At 49.3% G+C, this 19,024-nt stretch overlaps 1 protein-coding gene across 1 annotated transcript in view; it reads right to left on the bottom strand.

Moving 5' to 3' along the window:
* Window positions 1-19,024, bottom strand: part of LOC127003491 (protein patched-like) — a 96,445-nt gene that overhangs the window by 20,238 nt on the left and 57,183 nt on the right. Inside the window, exons 6-11 of the mRNA XM_050870246.1 lie at window positions 10,362-10,485; window positions 9,054-9,146; window positions 8,809-8,930; window positions 7,487-7,634; window positions 5,356-5,499; window positions 4,282-4,539 (exon numbers count right to left, since the gene is read on the bottom strand). Of these exons, the coding sequence (XP_050726203.1) occupies window positions 4,282-4,539; window positions 5,356-5,499; window positions 7,487-7,634; window positions 8,809-8,930; window positions 9,054-9,146; window positions 10,362-10,485 (889 nt within the window). The remainder of the gene's footprint in view (window positions 1-4,281; window positions 4,540-5,355; window positions 5,500-7,486; window positions 7,635-8,808; window positions 8,931-9,053; window positions 9,147-10,361; window positions 10,486-19,024) is intronic.

Below are 19,024 nucleotides of genomic sequence, written 5' to 3'. Positions count from 1 at the left end.
TTAATTCCCAAACAGAAGAAAGACAAGAGGAGGAACGGAGGAAGTGAAGCAGGAAGAGGAAGACCGGAATGAAGGAGAGAGAAAGAGGAGGAGGAGGAGGAGACGGAGGAGGAGGAAGGGGCGGAGGGGAGAGAGAAACTGACAATGAAACAAAAAAAAAGCGACGCAAGAAACAAAACCCACATACTTGGGCTTGCGTAAGAGAGAGAGAGAGAGAGAGAGAGAGAGAGAGAGAGAGAGAGAGAGAGAGAGAGAGAGAGAGAGAGAGAGAGAGAGAGAGAGAGAGAGAGAGAGAGAGAGAGAGAGAGAGAGAGAGAGAGAGAGAGAGACGTGACAAGTTTTCTCAAGGCGATTCACGGGTAAGCAATTTATATCTCATTATTCACAACCTTCCTCAGTGCGGCGGGATCGTGTGTGGCCCGCTGCTGGAGGAGGAGGAGGAGGAGGAGGAGGAGGGCCCGCAAGAGGAGCCGGAGGCGATGCCAGATGAACCCCAGTCTCCATCTATCTTCCACTCCCGTCTCACCCTCATCCTCCTCCTCCTCCTCCTCCTCCTCGTTCTGGTCCAGTACTCAACCTCCTCCTCCTCCTCCTCTTCCTCCCGTCCGGTTCGAAGCTCCGAGATACGCTTCGGTTCGGTCCAGCCTTCACGAGTTAATGATTCATCTCTCGATTTTGGTTCATCTTGTCTTGAGTTTATGAGAGGGGTTAAAATTTGTCTTCTATTTCATCGTTGTTTTCCTTTCTTCTTTTTTTTATTTCTTATTCTTCATTATCACCATCATCATCATCTTCCTTTTCTTCTTTTTCATCTTCTATTTTTTTATCTTCTTCTTCTTATCATTATTATTATTATTGTCATTTATCATTCGTTTACTTCTTGTTTTCTTCTTTATTTTGGTATCGTCTTTAATTTTACTTCATGAACCTCTTACTCCTCTTCTTTCCTCTTCCTTCTCCTTCTCTTCTATCCTCTTACTTCTCCTCCTCCTCACATTCTCCTCTTCCTTCCTCTTCTCTTCTTACTTCTACTTCTCTTTATCTTTTTATTTCCTCCATTTACTGTTTTTCTATTACGCTTCTCATCCATTTCCTCCTCCTCCTCCTCCTCCTCCTCCAGCAGCAACCTGAACCTCGAGGGAGACAAAAGAGCATCGCGTTGCAAGATCACAATCAAGGCAAGACAGGCTGACAGGGCGCGGCGTCCCCTCCTCTCTCTCTCGAAAAGGTATACACATAATAAAACGTAATTTCGGCTTAACTATTTTTTTATATCTTCTTCTTCTTCTTCTTCTTCTTCTTCTTCTTCTTCTTCTTCTTCTTCTTCCTCTTCATTGTCATCTATACAAGTGCTATTCCGCCTTACTATCATTTCCTTTCCTCCTCCTTCCTTCCTCCTCCTCCTTATCTAAGACTCATGACACTCCTTTGTTTGTTTATCCAGAGGCGGGAGAAAGCCAAGAATCACGTAACGCATGATAAGTGGTGAGGAGGAGGAGGAGGAGGAAGAGGAGGAGGAGGAGGAGGAGGAGGTGACAGGAAGAGAGGAGAAGGTGGAAGGGCTGAGAAGAGGAGTGAAGAGAGGAATGAAAGGAGGAATGCAGGAAGATAAGAAGAGGAGGAAGGAATGAAGGGAAGACGAGGAGGAAGATAACAAGGTGGAAGAGGTGTGAGGAGGAGGTATAGGTAAGGACAGTGGAGGTGGAGGAGGAGGAGGAGGAGGCAGGTGGTTGGAGGTGGAGGAAGGTGAGGGAGGAAAGGAAGGGAGGGAGGGAAAGGCAGGTGAGAGACAGGTGTGAGTCTGGTCTGTGTTACACCTGGTCTTCCTCAGGTAATACTTAAGATAATAATAGAAATAAAATAGAAGAAAAAGATGAAGAAGAAAAAGATGAAGAAGAAAGAGATGAAGAAAAATATGAAGAAGAAAAAGATGAAGAAAAAGATGAAGAAGAAAAAGATGAAGAAGAAAAAGACGAAGAAAAGGATGAAGAAGAAAATATGAAGAAAAAGATGAAGAAGAAAAATATGAAGAGGAAAACGATGAAGAAGAAAAAGATGAAGAACGAAAACAAGAATAATAATAAGAACCAGACAAGAAGAAGAAGGAAACGAAGAATAATGTGAGAAAAAATATGAAAGTGGGAGAACAGAAAAATAAATAAAAGAATAGGAGGAAAAATAAAAATAAAACAAGAAAATAAAAAAATACAAACAAAAATGCGAGCAAGGGCATTTTTTTCTTCTTTTAAACATTCCTTTCCTTCCTTCCTGTCTAAAAAAAAAAAAAAAAAAAAAAAAGGAGAAAAAAAGGGAGAAAAAACTTTATGGCTCCCTTCCCTTACCTTACCCTCTTCCCCTCCCCTTCCCTTCCTTCCCCTTCCCTTCCCTTCTCTTACCCTTCCTATTGTACTTCCCTTCCCTTCCCTCACACCCATTCATGTTCCTATCACCCCATCAGACCCTACCCCTTCCCCCCCTTCCTTCCCATCCCCTCCCCTTCCCCTTCCTCCTAAGCCTCATCCATCACAGGCGGTCTTATCCCCCTCACATCCACAGGAGGGGGGGAAGGGGGGAGGAAGGGGACGGTTGACAAATTGGGGTTGTTGTCTGCCCTTCAAATGCGCCCCCCCTCCTCTTCCCCCCACCCACCCCGAGGTCATGAAGGGTCACGTGACAGCCCGGGTCATGGAGGAGAAGGAGGAGAAGGAGAAGGAGGAGGAAAAAGAAGAAGAAGAAGAAGAAGAAGAGAAAAACACGAAAATGAGCAAAAATATCCACAAACCGAGAGAGAGAGAGAGAGAGAGAGAGAGAGAGAGAGAGAGAGAGAGAGAGAGAGTATACCTGCTTGCCCGGCGGTCTCTCAGATGACACAGATAACGAGGACAAGGAGAGACAGACCAAGAGGTGACGACCCCTCCCCCCAGCGATGACCCCCTCTAAAACCCCTTCTAACCCCCCCCCCCCCCATTAGCTCCTCTTCCATACCCAACCCCCCATTACTCCACCAACCTTTTCCCCATTTTTTCCCCTATTCACTTTTTCCATCCTTTCCCTTTTCTTTTTTTTCTCTTCTTCTTCTTCATTCATTTCCCTTCATCTCTTCCTCTTCCTCTTCTTCTCTTCCCCTTATTGCCAGGCACACCTCTTCTCTTCCTCTTCTTTTCTCTTCAAACACAAACACCTCCTCTTCCTCTTTCTCATCCTGATAACACACACATATACACCTCTTCCTTTCCTCTTCTTTCTCTCCTCTCATACACAAACACACCTCTCTTCCCCTTCCCCTTCCTCCTCTTTCTTCCTTCTCCTCCCTACCTCTTCCATTCCTCTTCCTTTTATTTCTTTCCCTCACACAAAAACACCATCTTCCTCTTCCTCTTCCTCATAAAAAACACCTCTCTTCCCTTTCCCCTTCCTCCTCTTTCTTCCTTCCCCTCCCCACACAAACACCTCTTCCTTTCCTCTTCCTCTTTTATTTCTTTGCCTCACACAAAAACACCATCTTCCTCCTCCTCTTCCTCATAAAAAACACCTCTCTTCCCTTTCCTCTTCCTCCTCTTTCTTCCTTCCCCTCCCCACACAAACACCTCTTTCCTCTTCCTCTTTTATTTCTTTGCCTCACAAAAACACCTCATTTTCCTCTTCCTCTTCCTCTTTCTTTCCTCTTAACCTCACACCCTGCACATAACCTCCTCCCTTACCCCCTTCTTCTCACCTCAACCATTCCCCCCCCCCAAACACCCCCTTTCACACCCCCTCCCCCCCGCCCCCATGACCCCTGAGCCGCCCTGTCCAGATGGTTATCCTCTCTTACGGCCATTCCGATATCTGTTGTGTTGGCTTTTTTTTTTCCTTCTTTTTATTGTCTGAGGTCTTTTGTTTCCTTGTTTTATTCTCTCTCTCTCTCTCTTGTGTGAGGTGCTTGGGTTCTTAAGTATCAAGCTATTGTTTTTTTTTTATTCTACGCCTTCGTTTATTTATTTTTCATTTAATTCTTCTTTCATTTTTCGTTTTCTTCTTTTATTTTCTTCTTTTATCCTCTTCTCTGTTTTTCTTTTTTCTTAATTTTTTTCCAGGTTTTCCTTTCTTAGTTATCAATGTATGTTTTCTTCTTTAACTCTCTTCTATGATTTTTTCCCCATTATTTCCTCTTTTCACTTTTCTTCTTTTCCTCCTTCTTCACATAACACAACACAATCCAGGACAACAACAGCACAAACAACAACATCACCATCACCACCACCACCACAAACACAAACACAAACAACAATCAAAACTCACCTGGTACGGAATGAGAGAGTTATCAGCCGTGTGGAGGAAGGTATGCGCCAGAAGGAACATGTCATCCACCCCAAGGCCCAGGGCGAGGAAGGGGAGAACCTGCGTGGTGGAGGCGTTGAAGGGGAGACCGAGGAGGGCGCAGAAGCCAAGACCCGCAGCCACCGACGCCGTCACCAGAAGAACCCCGGCAAGACCCAGACCAGCGGCGGACCTCACGGAGTCTGTTGGTCTTGCTAATGACACACACGCGTACACCACCTGAAAGAGGGAGAGAGGTATGTGTGGATGAGGAGAGAAGGGGAAGAAGAGGAGGAGGAAGTGAAGGAAAGGTGTTTGTGAGGGGAGAGGAAGAGAGAAAGAGGAAGAAGGGAGAGGGAAGAGATGAGTGTAAGTATGAGGAGAGAAGGGGAAGAAGAGGAGGAGGAAGAGAAGGAAAGGTGTTTGTAAGGGGAGAGGAAGAGAGAAAGAGGAAGAAGGCAAAGGGAAGGTGTGAGTTTATGTGTGACAAGAGATATAGAGGAAGATGATGAGGGAGAGGGAAAGAAGAAGAAGGAAAAAACGAAGAGAGCCAGGTGTGATAGGGTTAATTAGGTACGGAAGGTGTGAACGTGTTGATAAGAGTGAGTCAGGTGTGAATGGGTTAAGTTTCAGGTGTTAATGAGACAGGTGTGAATGAATGGATTAAGGTCTATGTGATAATGACAGGTGTGAATGGTGATAATTATAAGGTGTTGATGAGAGAGAGAGAGAGAGAGAGAGAGAGAGAGAGAGAGAGAGAGAGAGAGAGAGAGAGAGAGAGAGAGAGAGAGAGAGAGAGAGAGAGAGAGAGAGAGAGAGAGAGAGAGAGAGAGGTGTGATGGTGTAGATTAAGGTGTTTTGTGAGTGTATGTTTATGTGTGTGTAGTGTTTGTTTTGCGGTAGAAATGGGCAAAAAAAATAGGTAGATGTTTTTTTTATCTCCTTTTCTCAACTCCCCTCACACTTATTCCTTTCATAAAACACACTATCAAACCATACACACACACACACACACACACACACACACACACACACACACACTCTTCCCCAACTCACCATAAGAGCGTATCCCAGGGCCACCCTCATCACTGGGACCTCTGAGAAATCCTTGAGCAGGTGGTCGAGCGCGGCGGAGGTGAAGGGCAGCATCTGGTACGGCCGCGTCAGGTTCTGCAGCTTCACCGTCTCCCGCAGCACCGCCTGGAGGAGGATAAAGACGTGCGTACGGTTAGGGCAGACGTGCGTACGATTAGGATAGACAGTAAGGGAAGCAGTAGAGGAAGGAAAACGTCCGCTAAGAGAGAGAGAGAGAGAGAGAGAGAGAGAGAGAGAGAGAGAGAGAGAGAGAGAGAGAGAGAGAGAGAGAGAGAGAGAGAGAGAGAGAGAATATAAGTGATTTAGAACAGACATATGTACACTTAGAACACCAAGACAGACAGTTAATATGACAGACCCACAATACTTTTAAAACCTAATAAGGGGAGACGGTTAAGAGACAGACAGACGAACGTAAAGACACACAGAAACTCAAACTCTTATTATATACAGACAGTCAGAAACACAAGACAGAGATTGACCTATATACAGACAGTCAAATTCTCGAGACTGACAGGGAAAATATGACAGTCAAATCAGAACTTTTTTTTTTCAAGATAGACGAATATAAAGTCAGTCAGTCAGTCAGTCAGTCAGTCAGTCAGTTACTCAGTCAGTCAGTTAGTCCTTCCTTCCTTCCTTCCTTCCTTCATTCATTCATTCATTCATTCAGTCTGTCAGTCAGTCGGTAGCTCAAAACACACACACACACACACACACACACACACACACACATTAGTGGCATTTTCAGCCACGAAAAAAAAACACCAACAGATAACAGAAAGTAAAAGTTCACCTTGATGACTAAGTAATTACCTGCCTAATGAATGCTAATGATGAATGGACAGGTAGGTAATGAGGTGAGTGCCAAGGCTTGACTCACCTGAAGATTATTGTTATTAACGGATGGTCAGGTAATTACGAAAGTCTCTCTCTCTCTCTCTCTCTCTCTCTCTCTCAAAAAAAATCGTTCTACTGTGTCGTTATGAGAGAGAGAGAGAGAGAGAGAGAGAGAGAGAGAGAGAGAGAGAGAGAGAGAGAGAGAGAGAGAGAGAGAGAGAGAGACAGGTATGTGGTCCACCTGGTCTGCTGTGCCACACTTTTCCATTTACCTTTTCTCTCTCTCTCTCTCTCTCTCTCTCTCTCCGCCGCTGGGTACACTTCCAAACAGCAGGAGGAATAGATCTCAGTAATTCACTCTACCTGGGTTTAATTAATGGAGTCGTAAATCTCTCTCTCTCTCTCTCTCTCTCTCTCTCTCTCAGGTGAGGTGTCTACGCTCAGGTGAGATTTGTCCAGGTACGGATTAGCTAACCACGAGGAGGAGGAGGAGGTTTAACTTGTTTGTCATAGGTCAGGTAAGTTTAGCAAGGGTCAGATGGGTTTGTTTTTGGTTTTAGAGAGAGTACACAAGAGATTAGGCGGAGGAGGAGGAGGAGGAGGAGAAGGAGGAGGAGGAGGAAAACAAGGATAAGGACGAGAAGAAAAAGTTAAATAATGCAAATGAGAAATGAAACTAAGAAGAGGAGGAAGAAGATAAATAGGAAAGGAAAGGAAAGACACAGATAGAGAAAAAAATGAAGGGAGCAATTAAGAAAAACGAACAGAAACACACCCACAGATACCCCCAATTCCCCCCCCCCCCCACACACACACACCTTCCCCTCCCAAACACAAACACACACTCTTCCCCCACACACACACTCCTTCCCCTCCCAAACACAAACACACACATATCCCCCCCCCCACACACACACACACATCTTCCCCTCCCAAACACAAACACACACATCTCCACCCCCCACACCCCCCCCTTCCCCTCCCAAACACAAACACACACATCTCCACCCCCCACACCCCCCCCTTCCCCTCCCAAACACAAACACACATGCCCTTCCCCCCCCCCCCCACACACACACGTATACCTCCCTTCCTCTTAACTTCACACCCAGCACATAACCAACCCATACACCCTTTCTCCCTTTTATCATTCTCCCACCCTAGACATATCCCCCCAACCCCCCCACACACAACCCTTCTCCACATCTCTCCTCCCCCCCTTTCCTCCTACAACCCTTTCTCCAATACTCACCTCGGTAAAGTTGTCCTGCCACGCTTCGAGAATCACCGCCGCCTTCTCCTGCGACCAATCGATGTGGTGAACGCGGTATGTATCGAGGTAGTACTCGTAGAGGTTCTTGGAGCCCATCAGCTGCACGAGGGACTGCAACGCCTCGGCCCTGGTGATGGGGGGAAAGGAAAGGGAGAGGATGAGATATGGAAGTTTTACATATGGAAGGGGATTGGAAGGATGTAAAAGGATGGGAAGTGTATGACGAATGGAAGTATAAAGGAAGGGATGTAAACGGATGGGAAAGGGTGTCTGGCATATGGAAGAGGAAGGGAATAGTTAACAGAGGATGGGAAAAGGTTTTAGAGGATGGAAAAGGGTGTCTGAGGTAAGGAAAAGGATGAGAAGGAGTTTTTGACGTATGGAAGAGGAAGGGAATAGGTAGAAGATGGAAAGAGGCTTTAGATGATGGAAAAGCGTGTCTGAGGTAAGAAAAATGATGAGGAGATTTTGACGCATGGAAAAGGAAAAGAAGGGATGTTAAACGAAGGGAAAGATGATGGGAAGGGTGTTTTAAGCTTTGAAAGAGGAAAGGAAAGGGAAAAACAGAGAAAATGAAAGGGAGAGTATGATAGATAGACAGATAAATAGATAGATTTGGATATGTAGAGGGAGAGAGAAAGAGAGAGAGAAGGGGGGAGGAGGAGGAGAGAGAGGGAGGATGATGTTTAAGAGCTGCGGTTGGTGTGTCTTGCTGGGGTTTCAAGGGGATGAGAAAGTGGTCAGCGGGGTGTATCGAGTGTCACATTGAGGGGGGGAGAAGGGGAGGGGGAGGGGGGGACAAGTGGTCAGGTGGGGAGATATTTTTCAAGGGGAGATAAATTTAGTGAACTTTATGTCATGTTGTAAGTGGATAAAGGAAGGGTTAAGGGGACGGGAAAAGAGAGAGAGAGAGAGAGAGAGAGAGAGAGAGAGAGAGAGAGAGAGAGAGAGAGAGAGAGAGAGAGAGAGAGAGAGAGAGAGAGAGAGAGAGAGAGAGAGAGAGAGAGAGAGAGAGAGTACACAAAAATAAATAAAAAAAGAAAGACGAGGAAAGCTGTCCTAATAAGGGAAGAGGAAAAAAAAGAGAAACAGGACCAAAGCAAAAATGGAAACGAGGAAAAAGAGGAAGAAGAGGATAAAAAGGAGGAAGGAAATAAGGAAGGAGAATAAAAAGAGGAAAGGAATGAGGAAATGGATGAAAACGAAGAAAAGAGGAAGAGGATAGATAAGAGGAAAGAGACGAGGAAATAGGGAAGAGAAGAACAGAAAGATAGATAGAGGAAAAAATAACAGACACCCACCTCACAACATGTCCTGACTTGTTTGCTGTGGGCGCCCCGACGATGAGCTCCTCCGGCCAGTGCATGTACTTGCCCGCGAAGCCGTAGCAGCCGCCCGTCAGCTCAGCCCCGACGTCCGGCGGCTGCGGGGCACAGAGAGGCACCGTTAGTCCCGTGGGCACCGCAAGGTTCGGTATTAATATCAGAATAAAGAACTGTGTGTGTGTGTGTGTGTGTGTGTGTGTGTGTGTGTGTGTGCGCCTTACCTGGCCCGTGTGTTTGTTGGGCGCCGTGTCGGGGCACAGCGGGTCCGCGGGGTCGAGGCACGGCTTCTCCTGGTAGGCCGTGGTGATGCCCGCCTGGGGGAGACACAAACAGAGGTTAGTGGCGCGACCGAGGCTGCGACAGGAGTGTGACTGCTTTCCACCTCCTGACTCCTGCGCCCCCCGCCGCGAGGGGCGCCCCGCCCCCGCCCCGGACCACCCACGGGCGGCCCGTCGCTGCAGCAACACTCGCCGGGTCCTCGTCGTTGCAGGTCCGCGGTGACGCAACGCGGCTCACCTTTCGCGGGGCAGCCGCGGCCGTGTAAGCCAAGCCGCAATTAGACGACGGCTTCCCGCGCCAGCTGTGCGGGGCTCAGGTGACGCCCGCCGCGCCTCGCCCGCCGAGGACCCGCGGCCAGCAGCCCCGGTGGCCCCGCAGCCTCTCACCGGCTGGGGCCCCGCCACAGCTGCCCCGTCCCATGCACCCTAACCAGGCGGGGCGGAGCGGGGCGGGTGCTGCCGAGCCTCGCCGTCCTGATCCTCGCCGGGTAACCTGAGCCGCGGCTTCCTCGCCTCCTAAACGGTAAAACCACAGAGCCGCCCCATCCGCCCCGCCCCGCCCCGCCCCGCCAAGCTCAGTAGTCTTACCCTGCCCAGTCCCGGACCTACTTTGACACCTCCGGGGGCGCCGTGCCCTCCACCACCCGCGGGGCCTCAACCGTCGGCGTCACGGAGGGAAGCAACATTACGTGACTCAACAGTGACTCGCAGCAGCGCTGACCCTCCACACCGGCGGGCCATTCCCACGGGCCTTGGTGATGCGCCCCCCGCGACGCCCAAACGAACCCTGGGTCACGCCTATTGCCTCCTGACCTGACCTCTGCCTCGCCTTTTCAGTGTCACTGTCCAGTCTGGTCACGCCAGGCCCTCCACGAGTCCCCGGTGAACTCATGACCTGCACGCATGACCTCCGTGCCCCAGGACCGTGGGGGAAGGAATACTTACTCAAGCGTACATGAGGAAACACTCGTAATGGAAAGTTCAATTATGTAATCCTTCTTTATCTCTCCCTTCTCCGTCACGCCTCCATATTCCCTACCGTTCCTGTCTACACGTTTTCTCTCCCTTTCTTTATCATTCCCTGCCTCTTACCTTCTATTTCCTTCCTATTTCCTTATCCTTCCTTACCTTTTACTTTTCCATCCATCTGCTTTGTTTCTATTTTATAACTCTTGCAATCACAAACCTTAAAATAAAGAAAAGAAAAAAAAACATTCTCTCTCTCTCTCTCTCTGACCCTCGAGCACTCACCCTCTTCATAAAGTCGTCGAAGGAGGAGAAAGGGAAGAGCAATTTGTAGTCCTCAAACTCCCGCATCTTGTCCAGGAACTTCTGAGGGTTGAGGTTCGTCCAGTTGATCCCTGACCCAAGACCTCTGTGGGGAAGAAGAGAGGAGGGTGGTCAGAAGGAGAAGGAGGAGGAGGAGGAGGAGGAGGAGGATAAGATAAAAAAAAAAATGGAAGCAAAATAAAAAACAGGAGAAAAAAATAAAGAACAAAAACTTAAAGAAAAAATCACACACAAAAAAACGAAAAAAAAACCACATCCCTTTTTACCAATCTTCCCCCTGTGCCCCTTCATCCCCCTTCCCCCACTGACCTCCCCCCTAAAAAAAAAAAAAGATAGGGAGGTCAAGAGGGGTGACTTAGACAACAGGGCCGCCATTAGACATGCAAAGTGGCTCTGAATAAGGGAGAAAATTAGTGGAATGTGAGGCGACAAAGGGAGAGTCGTTCCTCCATTGTCGAGGGCATGACCGATACCTCTTATCTCACCTCTCTTTTTTTTGTGTGTCTCTTAGGGGGCTTATCAGAGGGTGTCACGTGACCTGGAGGAGGAGGAGGAGGAGGGGATGGTAGTTGTGGTGGAGGAGGAAGAGGAGGAGGAGAAGGAGGAGGAGGAGGAGGAGGAGACAGAACAAGAGTAATGGAGATAAAGGAGATGAATAAGTACTTCTCTCTCTCTCTCTCTCTCTCTCTCTCTCTCTCTCTCTCCAACCCAAACAAAGAGGAGGAGGGCATTCCGACGTGTGTGTGTGTGTGTGTGTGTGTGCCCTCATCAACAGTCACGACGTGGGGGAAGCGTCGCCTGATGAAGACATCTCAAGCGACGTATAAGGCAGAGGAAGGGGTGAGGGGGGTAGGGAGGGGGAGGGGGGCAGGGAGGGAGGGAAGGGAGAGGGAGGCGGGGTGAGGAAGGTGGGAAAGGGAGGGAGAAAGGGACGCTTGGGAGGGAATGAGAAGGAAGGGCTCTGTGGTTGAAGGGTCGTAGGGGGAAGGGAGGGTCAGGAGGAGAGGGAAGGGAGGGTCAGGGACGGGGAGGGGTTGGAGGGCAAGAGAGATGTCGTGCCGGCGTCGCCCGTCCAGTCCGGGGAGTGACTTGTGTTCTGGATCGCCAGGACCGAGACACAGGAAAGCGAGAGCAAACAGGAAAGGTTGGGTGAGGGGGGCGAGGGTGAGGCGGGCAATGAGGCGTGCGTGCCAAGCCTCACACGTCGGCGGGCGCGGCGGTGGTCGCGGCGGTGGTCGCGGCGGCAAGTTATCACGTGGCTGCGGTCTCCTGCAGGGCGCGGCGTGCCCTTGGCGGCTCCTAACAAGTCGCGGCTCCCCGCGTGTGTGGAGGTGCAGCCCCCCCCCCCCCCCCCATCCCCCCTCGTGCCGCGCTTTGCCTCAACAGCTCCTGGCGGGATCAGCGTCATTGTCCTCCGTTCTCGCGGTTCCACTCCCACGCTTCGGCCGGGGCGCCGCGCCCCCCGCCCCCAGCCCATACCGCCGAGGGCCGCACCGTGCTCAACAGCCCTCGTCAGGGATTAGCGGCCGTCCCGCGGCCTCTCGGGCCGCCCCGGCGTGCCTGAGGGCCGCTCCGCCAGGCTTGCCGGCGTGGAGGCCCGGGTGGTGGAGGGTTCCCGCGCCCCTGAAAGAAACCATTTTGGAGAGCAAATCTCCCGCGGGTCAGCCGGAAGGTGATGTGAAGGAGGGGGAAAGAGGAAGAGAGTGGGAGGAGGAGAGGGAGGGAGGGAGGGCGAGGGCCGCACCGTCAGCTGCGAGTTGATAGAGTCATCAGGGCCGCGGGCCAGGCGGGAGGCGCTGCTCACTTCAAGATACACACTACAATTGAGGGCCGCGGCACACACGCCGCCCGCCAGCGCAGCGCCGCCAACCTGGGCCGTGCGGCGGGCGGCGCAAGGCTCAAGGCGCGCGGCGCGGCGGGGCGTGCGGCCCTCTCGGCGGGGAACGTTTTAATTATATCCCTGTGCTGCTTTGCATGCTCGTGACGGGCCGGCGGGGCGGCGCGCAGGGCGGCCCGCAGCGGCGACACTCCGTGGCACCCACACGCCCAGGCAGAGGCACCGGGACGCCGAGGAACCCAACGAGCCACCAGGGGAACCACGGACCACTAGGAGCCACAACCACCACCAATACCAACAACAACAAGACCATCACCACAGACCACCACGGTCACCACGGACCGCTACGGACCACCAGGCCTCATCTCCACACCAACACAGCCGCTGCCACTCCCCGCCACCCACACCCCTCCCTCGACCGGCCCGCCCACCACCACCACGTCCGCCGCAGCCCACGATTTCCTCAAAAATAATGGAGCAATCTTCGCGGCCTTATTTTGGTAGCGGGGCGCACAAAAACTCCGCTAATGGCGCGCTGATGCGGGCGGCGGCGGCGACAATACACAACCCAATCCGTCTCTGCTGCATGGGGGCGGGAAGGGCGCCTCGCTGGCTCCCTCCCGCCTCATTACACAAGCATGAGAAGGCCTGCAGGCGGAGCGGAGGGCGAGGAGAACGAAGGGGAGGAAAAAGGGGAAAGAAGACGTGAAGGAAAGAAGAGCGAGGGGTGAATGAGGATGGAGATGAAGGAAAGGAAGAGGAGGGAAGGGAAAGAAGGATTTGAAGGAAAGAAGAACGAAGTGAGGATAAGGAAAGGAAGGAAAGGGGGAGACAGGGGGAAGGGAGAGGATGGAAATTACGGGAAAAGAGGAAGAGGAGGAGGAGGAAGAAGAGGGGGAGGGAAAGAGGAGGAAAGAAGGGGGAAGGGAGAGGGAGGGTTTAAAAGACATGTCTACAAGATAATGAGTGAATGTGTGTGTGGGAGAGGAAGGGTGAGGTTAAGTGTGTGTGTGAGTGTGTGTGTGTGTGTGTGTGTGTGTGTGTGTGTGTGTGTGTGTGTGTGTGTGTGTAAGGAAGTGATGACCTAGAGATTACCTTACGAGGCGACTCACGTGACCTCATGGGAAACGAACACACACACACACACACACACACACATCACTGGAAATTAAGTCTGCACAAAACATTCCAAACATACACACACACACACACACACACACACACACACATTAACTTCGTCCCTCACGCAGCTCGTAAACGTTAATAGATAACAAAAACAAGGAAACTGCAGAGAAAAAAAAGATAAAGAAAAACGAGAAGAAAGAAAAATCAGGCCAAAAAAAATACAAGAAAATATTTTAGAAGTTTAAACGAAGAAAATTTACAGAGACAAAAACAAGAATAAATAAGAAAATGAAGAAAAAAACAAAGAAAAGAAAAATAAGGAATAGGTAAATAAGAAAGAAAGGAAGAAAAAAAAGACAGAACAAACAAACTGACACACAAACAGACATACAGACAGACAGAGACAGTCGAACAAACAGACAATTATAGGCTGAGAGGTTAGGGGTCAGATGCTCTCTCTCTCTCTCTGTATGTATGTGTTTGTATGTAAGAGATCAGAGGTCAAATTCTCTCTCTCTCTCTCTCTCTCTCTAAACATATATGAAAACGAATGGAAAGAAAAACAAGACGAGAGAGAGAGAGAGAGAGAGAGAGAGAGAGAGAGAGAGAGAGAGCGAGAGAGAGAGAGAGAGAGAGAGAGAGAGAGAGGTAAATATTAAAGAAAAGAGGGAAAAATAAGGATTAAAAAATATATCTAAAATTCGATGCAGGTGATTTCAACGGGACAGTAAGTAGCCATCTTTTGAGCCTCGGAAGGAGAGAGAACAAAGCAAGCCTCCTCTTCCTTTTTCCTTTTTCCTCCTCCTCCTCCTCCTCCTCCTCCTCCTCCTCCTCCTCCTCCTCCTCTCGATCGTGTTTCCATTCCCTTGATTTATCGCTTCCTTTTATTCATGTGATATTTGTCTGAGAGAGAGAGAGAGAGAGAGAGAGAGAGAGAGAGAGAGAGAGAGAGAGAGAGAGAGAGAGAGAGAGAGAGAGAGAGAGAGAGAGAGAGAGAGAGAGAGAGAGAGAGAGAGAGAGAGAGAGAGAGAGAGAGAGAGAGAGAGAGAGAGAGAGAGAGAGAGAGAGAGAGAGAGAGAGAGAGAGAGAGAGAGAGAGAGAGAGCACTGGTTTCACAGATATCTTGATCAGTCTTGCCCCTCCCGCCCTCTCTCTCCCTCCTCCTCCTTTCTCTCCTCCTGTGACGTCAGAGGAAGAGGAGGAGGAGGAGGAGGAAGAGGGGGGGCAGGGGTGACACAGACCACCCAAGAAGAAGACCAAGGATCGCCCCCCCCCTCTTCCTCCTCCTCCTCCTCCTCCTACTGCTTCTTCTCCTCCTCCTCCTCCTCCTTCTCCAATACAAGAAGATTCAGTACAGGTTGTGAGGGAGGAAGAAGAATGGGGACGAGATAGAGAGGAGGAGGAGGAGGAGGAGGAGACGAAGATAAATTGATAAGAAGAGAGAAAGAGAAAGAGATAAAAGAGACGAGGGAAGATAACAAGAAAAAAGGAAGAAAACAAGAACGAAAAAATATAAATAAATAAAAAATAAATAAAAACAAAGAAAATAAAGAAAAATAAAAGAAAAAAATCTCCTTTACAACCTCCGCCGCTTTTTGTCTTTGGCCTCTCTCTCTCTCTCTCTCTCTCTCTCTCTCTCTCTGTGTGTGTGTGTGTGTGTGTGTGTGTGTGTGTGTGTGTGTGTGTGTGTGTGTGTGTCTGTCTATCTGTCTATTAACGTCTGTCTCCTAATCTGTCTGTTAACCCCCCTCCCCCCTCCCCCCCTTTCCCCTTCCCCCCTCTCCCCCCCCCCCTCGGCTCCGTCTGTGCACATGTCTTTATCTTCATGTGCACCAATTTGTCTGTCACACCAGGCCATGTACGTTTTTTTGGGGCCCTTGGTTTACACGGCACAACACAGGGCTTAGATTTCCTCTGTGTGTGTACCGATTTACGTACACACACACACACACACGCACACACATACACACATACGCACACACGGTCCTATGTAAATTTATTCCCATGTACACCAATCCCCACGTACATAGATCTCTCAGTGTGTGGTATGTCCCCTCTCTCACCACGCCCTCCTCCTCCTCCTCCTCCTCCTCCTCCCTCCTCCTCCTTCTTCTCCTCCTATTGCAGTTTTCCATTTTGTTTTAGTTTTGCACTCAAGTTGAAAGTCGAAAGAAGTTTAATGAGTTGAGGCTGTGTGTGTGTGTGTGTGTGTGTGTGTGTGTGTGTGTGTGTGTGTGTGTGTGTGTGTGTGTGTGTGTGTGTCTCACACTCACCTTGACAAGACCCCCACTTGTCCTTCCCAAACCCAGGAGGAGGAAGAGGAGGAGGAGGAGGAGGAGGAGGTGGTGGAAGATGACATCCCTTTTGCCTTCCTCCTCCTCCTCCTCCTCTCTCAATCTCCCCTTCATCCTTACAACATCCCTCCTCCTCCGCCTCCGCCTCCTCCTCCTCCTCCTCCTCCTCCTGGATAAATTATTAATGAGGCTCGTTGATGAAGCTTCGCGTAATACATATCAATCGTGGCCAATGTTAAAGACGGGAAAAAGATGTTAATATTTCTCTTCTTATTCTCTTTCTCTTCCTCTTTGTGTCTCTTCCTCTCTTATACAAACATTAATTCCAACGTTTTCATTCACACACACACACACACACACACACACACACACACACACACACACACACACACACACACACAGGTAAAAAAAAAAAATAGGTATGTGGCCCTTCGCAGGTGAGGAAATTCCCGCAGATCACCGAGGCATATTTTCAGGTGTGTGGCGTGACCCTCACACACACCTGCCCTGCCACACCTTACACACCTCCCCTTACCACATACCTACATATCTGACTTGCCCCATCTCTACACATCTGACTCCAAACCGTAACAATAGGTAACACATATGAACTTGTATAGTTTAAATAATGCTTCACACTTTTGTTCCAAACCTGCATTTCTATATATTTCACTACACATCTGCCCTATCACACCTCCTCTACACATCTGACTGGCATACCGTAAGACTAGGTGATACATGTGAAAGTCCTGTCTAACATATATGATCCCCCACACCTTCATTCCAAACCTGCAATACCATTTACCCAACTACACATTTGTTTCCCACACCTGAACGCAAAACTACACATGTGGAGGGTTTGGGAAGCTTGAAAATTGCGTCTAACTTCTATTCCAAGCCTGTTGAGTCATATATATGTTCCACCTCGCCAAAACAAACCTGAAAGAGTGTGAGAATGCTAACCAAACCTGCAAACATACATACATACATACACACATACACAGATACATACATACATACATACATACACACATCTGTTTTAAGTTCTATTTTGGCATTCAGAAACTTAACATATTCTTTCGCTTCTAAATATTTTCTTCTTATCATTTTCTGTTTTCTTATCGAGATGCTAAAAAGAACAATGGCGATTTTATTTTTCTTACACACACACACACACACACACACACACACAGGACAGGTAAACAGGCAACAGGTGGTAGGCCAATTGACACCTTGAGGATACAGGTGTTAGGCGTGTGTGTGTGTGTGTGTGTGTGTGTGTGTGTGTGTGTGTGTGTGTGTGTGTGTGTGTGTGTATAAGAACCCATTCCAGAAGTTCTTGAAGATACTAAAACCAGAAAATGAACTTCCTCCTCCTCTTCTTCCTTCTTCTCCTCCTCCTCTTCCTCCTCCTCCTCTGTTTGTATTTATCTTCTCTCCTTCTTTCTTTCTCTTCTTTCCTTTCTCCCCTTTGCGTATTATCTTCGTTCTCTTTCTCCTATGCTTTTTCTTATCCTCCTCCTCCTCCTCCTCCTCCTTCTCTTCTTCCTCCTCCTCCTAAATAATACGAATACGAAGAAGGAGAAACAGCGACGGACGGATAATACAAGGACTAACGGACGAAGGCAACGGACGGATAAAGGAACGGACGAAGGAATGAAGGAGGGAACGGACGAAGGAAGGAACGAAGGAACGAAGGAAGGAACGAAGGAATGAAGGAGGGAACGGACGAAGGAATGAAGGAAGGAACGGACAAAGGAACGAAGGGAGGAACGAAGGGACGAAGGAAGGAAGGGACGAAGGAACGAAGGAGGGAACGGACGAAGGAACGATGGAAGGAAGGAAGGGACGAAGGGAGGCAAAGAGGACGCCGCCGGGGGACACGAACCCTCCGCAGCGTCAGCCAACAGGAAGCTGAAGAAAAAAAAAAGGAAAAAAGAAGAAAAAGAAGGATGTCCCAGTTGGTCTGTCCACTTGTCCGGGACGCCAAACCTTCCTCTTCTTCTTCTTCTTCTTCTTCTTCTTCTTCTTCTTCTTCTTCTTCTTCTTCTTCTTCTTCTTCCTCCTTCAATGGGTATAAAAGTGATAGGGAGATAGCGAGGAGAGGCTGAGAATGGTTACTGCCTCCTCCTCTCCTCCTCCTCTCCTCCTCCTTCCTTATCTCCATCTGTCCTATGCCTTTTTATTCTTCCTTTCATCCTACTCCTATCCTCCTCCTCCTCCTTCTCCTTCTCCTAAATAATCTTCCGTCCCGACGCAAAAATTACAAAAAAAACCGACAGTAAAAAAATTCTTCCTCTTCTCTTATGGCCGTGCGTGTGAACGGGCGGGGCTGTGTGCGTGTGTATGTACGTTGTGTGTACGCGCCCCGGGGAGTACTTTGCCGAGCTCTCCACCTTAATGTCTTAATCTAGGCGCGGAGGTCAGCCAGGGGCGCCTCGGAGTCACCAAAAGGACCAGTAACCCCCGTCACCATCCGGACTCGTAACCCAGCCCAGCCCAGTCAGTCACTCCCCTCCGCCACCCAGTCTGCGGGCCGCGGCGTGGGTGGCGGTGGTGGTGGTGGCTTGGGCTTGTTAGCGAAGATGACTGGTGAGGGTGAGGTTTTGGTGGTGGTGGTGGTGGTGATGATGGTGGTGATGATGGTGGTGGTGGTGGTGGTGGTGGTGGTGGTGGTGGTGGTGGTGATGGTGGTGGTGATGATGGTGGTGGTGGTGGTGATGGTGGTGGTAGTGGTGGTGGTGGTGGTGATTGTAGTGGTGATGGTGGTGGTGGGATAGAGATAATCACCATCACAACACCACCACCAGTATCACCATCTCCACACACACACACACACACACACACACACACACATAGCTGCCCCCACACCATGCATCACCACACACAAACACAACCCCACCTCTCTCTCTCTCCCGGTAATAAAATCCAACTCCTTAAATCTTGGTCTTAACTCCCTTCTCTTAAGACCAACTCGACTTGAAGAGGATCAAAGAGCAAGGGTCGTAAGGGAGGAACGAAGAGGAGGAACGACCAAGACAGGAACGACCCAGGAAGCGAACGAATCAAAGGAAGAACGGGGGTCAAATTCCGGCGCCCAAGCACACACGTATTTGACAAGGCTTTCGTATTGGAGTTTTGAGCATTTCTAGGGGTAGTTCATGACCCTGGAGGTAGTTATTGACAGTTTTTCGTTGGAGTTTTGTGCATTTCCAGGGGTAGTTTCATGGCCCTGGTGGTAGTTATTGACAGTTTTTCGTTTGAGTTTTGTGCATTTCCAGGGGTAGTTTCATGACCCTGGTGGTAGTTATTGACAGTTTTTCGTATAGGAGTTTTGAGCATTTCCAGGGATAGTTTCATGACCCTGG

This window comes from Eriocheir sinensis, chromosome 25, assembly GCF_024679095.1.
Source record: "Eriocheir sinensis breed Jianghai 21 chromosome 25, ASM2467909v1, whole genome shotgun sequence".
Lineage (NCBI taxonomy): Eukaryota > Metazoa > Arthropoda > Malacostraca > Decapoda > Varunidae > Eriocheir > Eriocheir sinensis.
The sequence above is the reverse complement of the archived record's forward strand: the minus strand, read 5'-3'. Positions and strand labels throughout refer to the sequence as shown.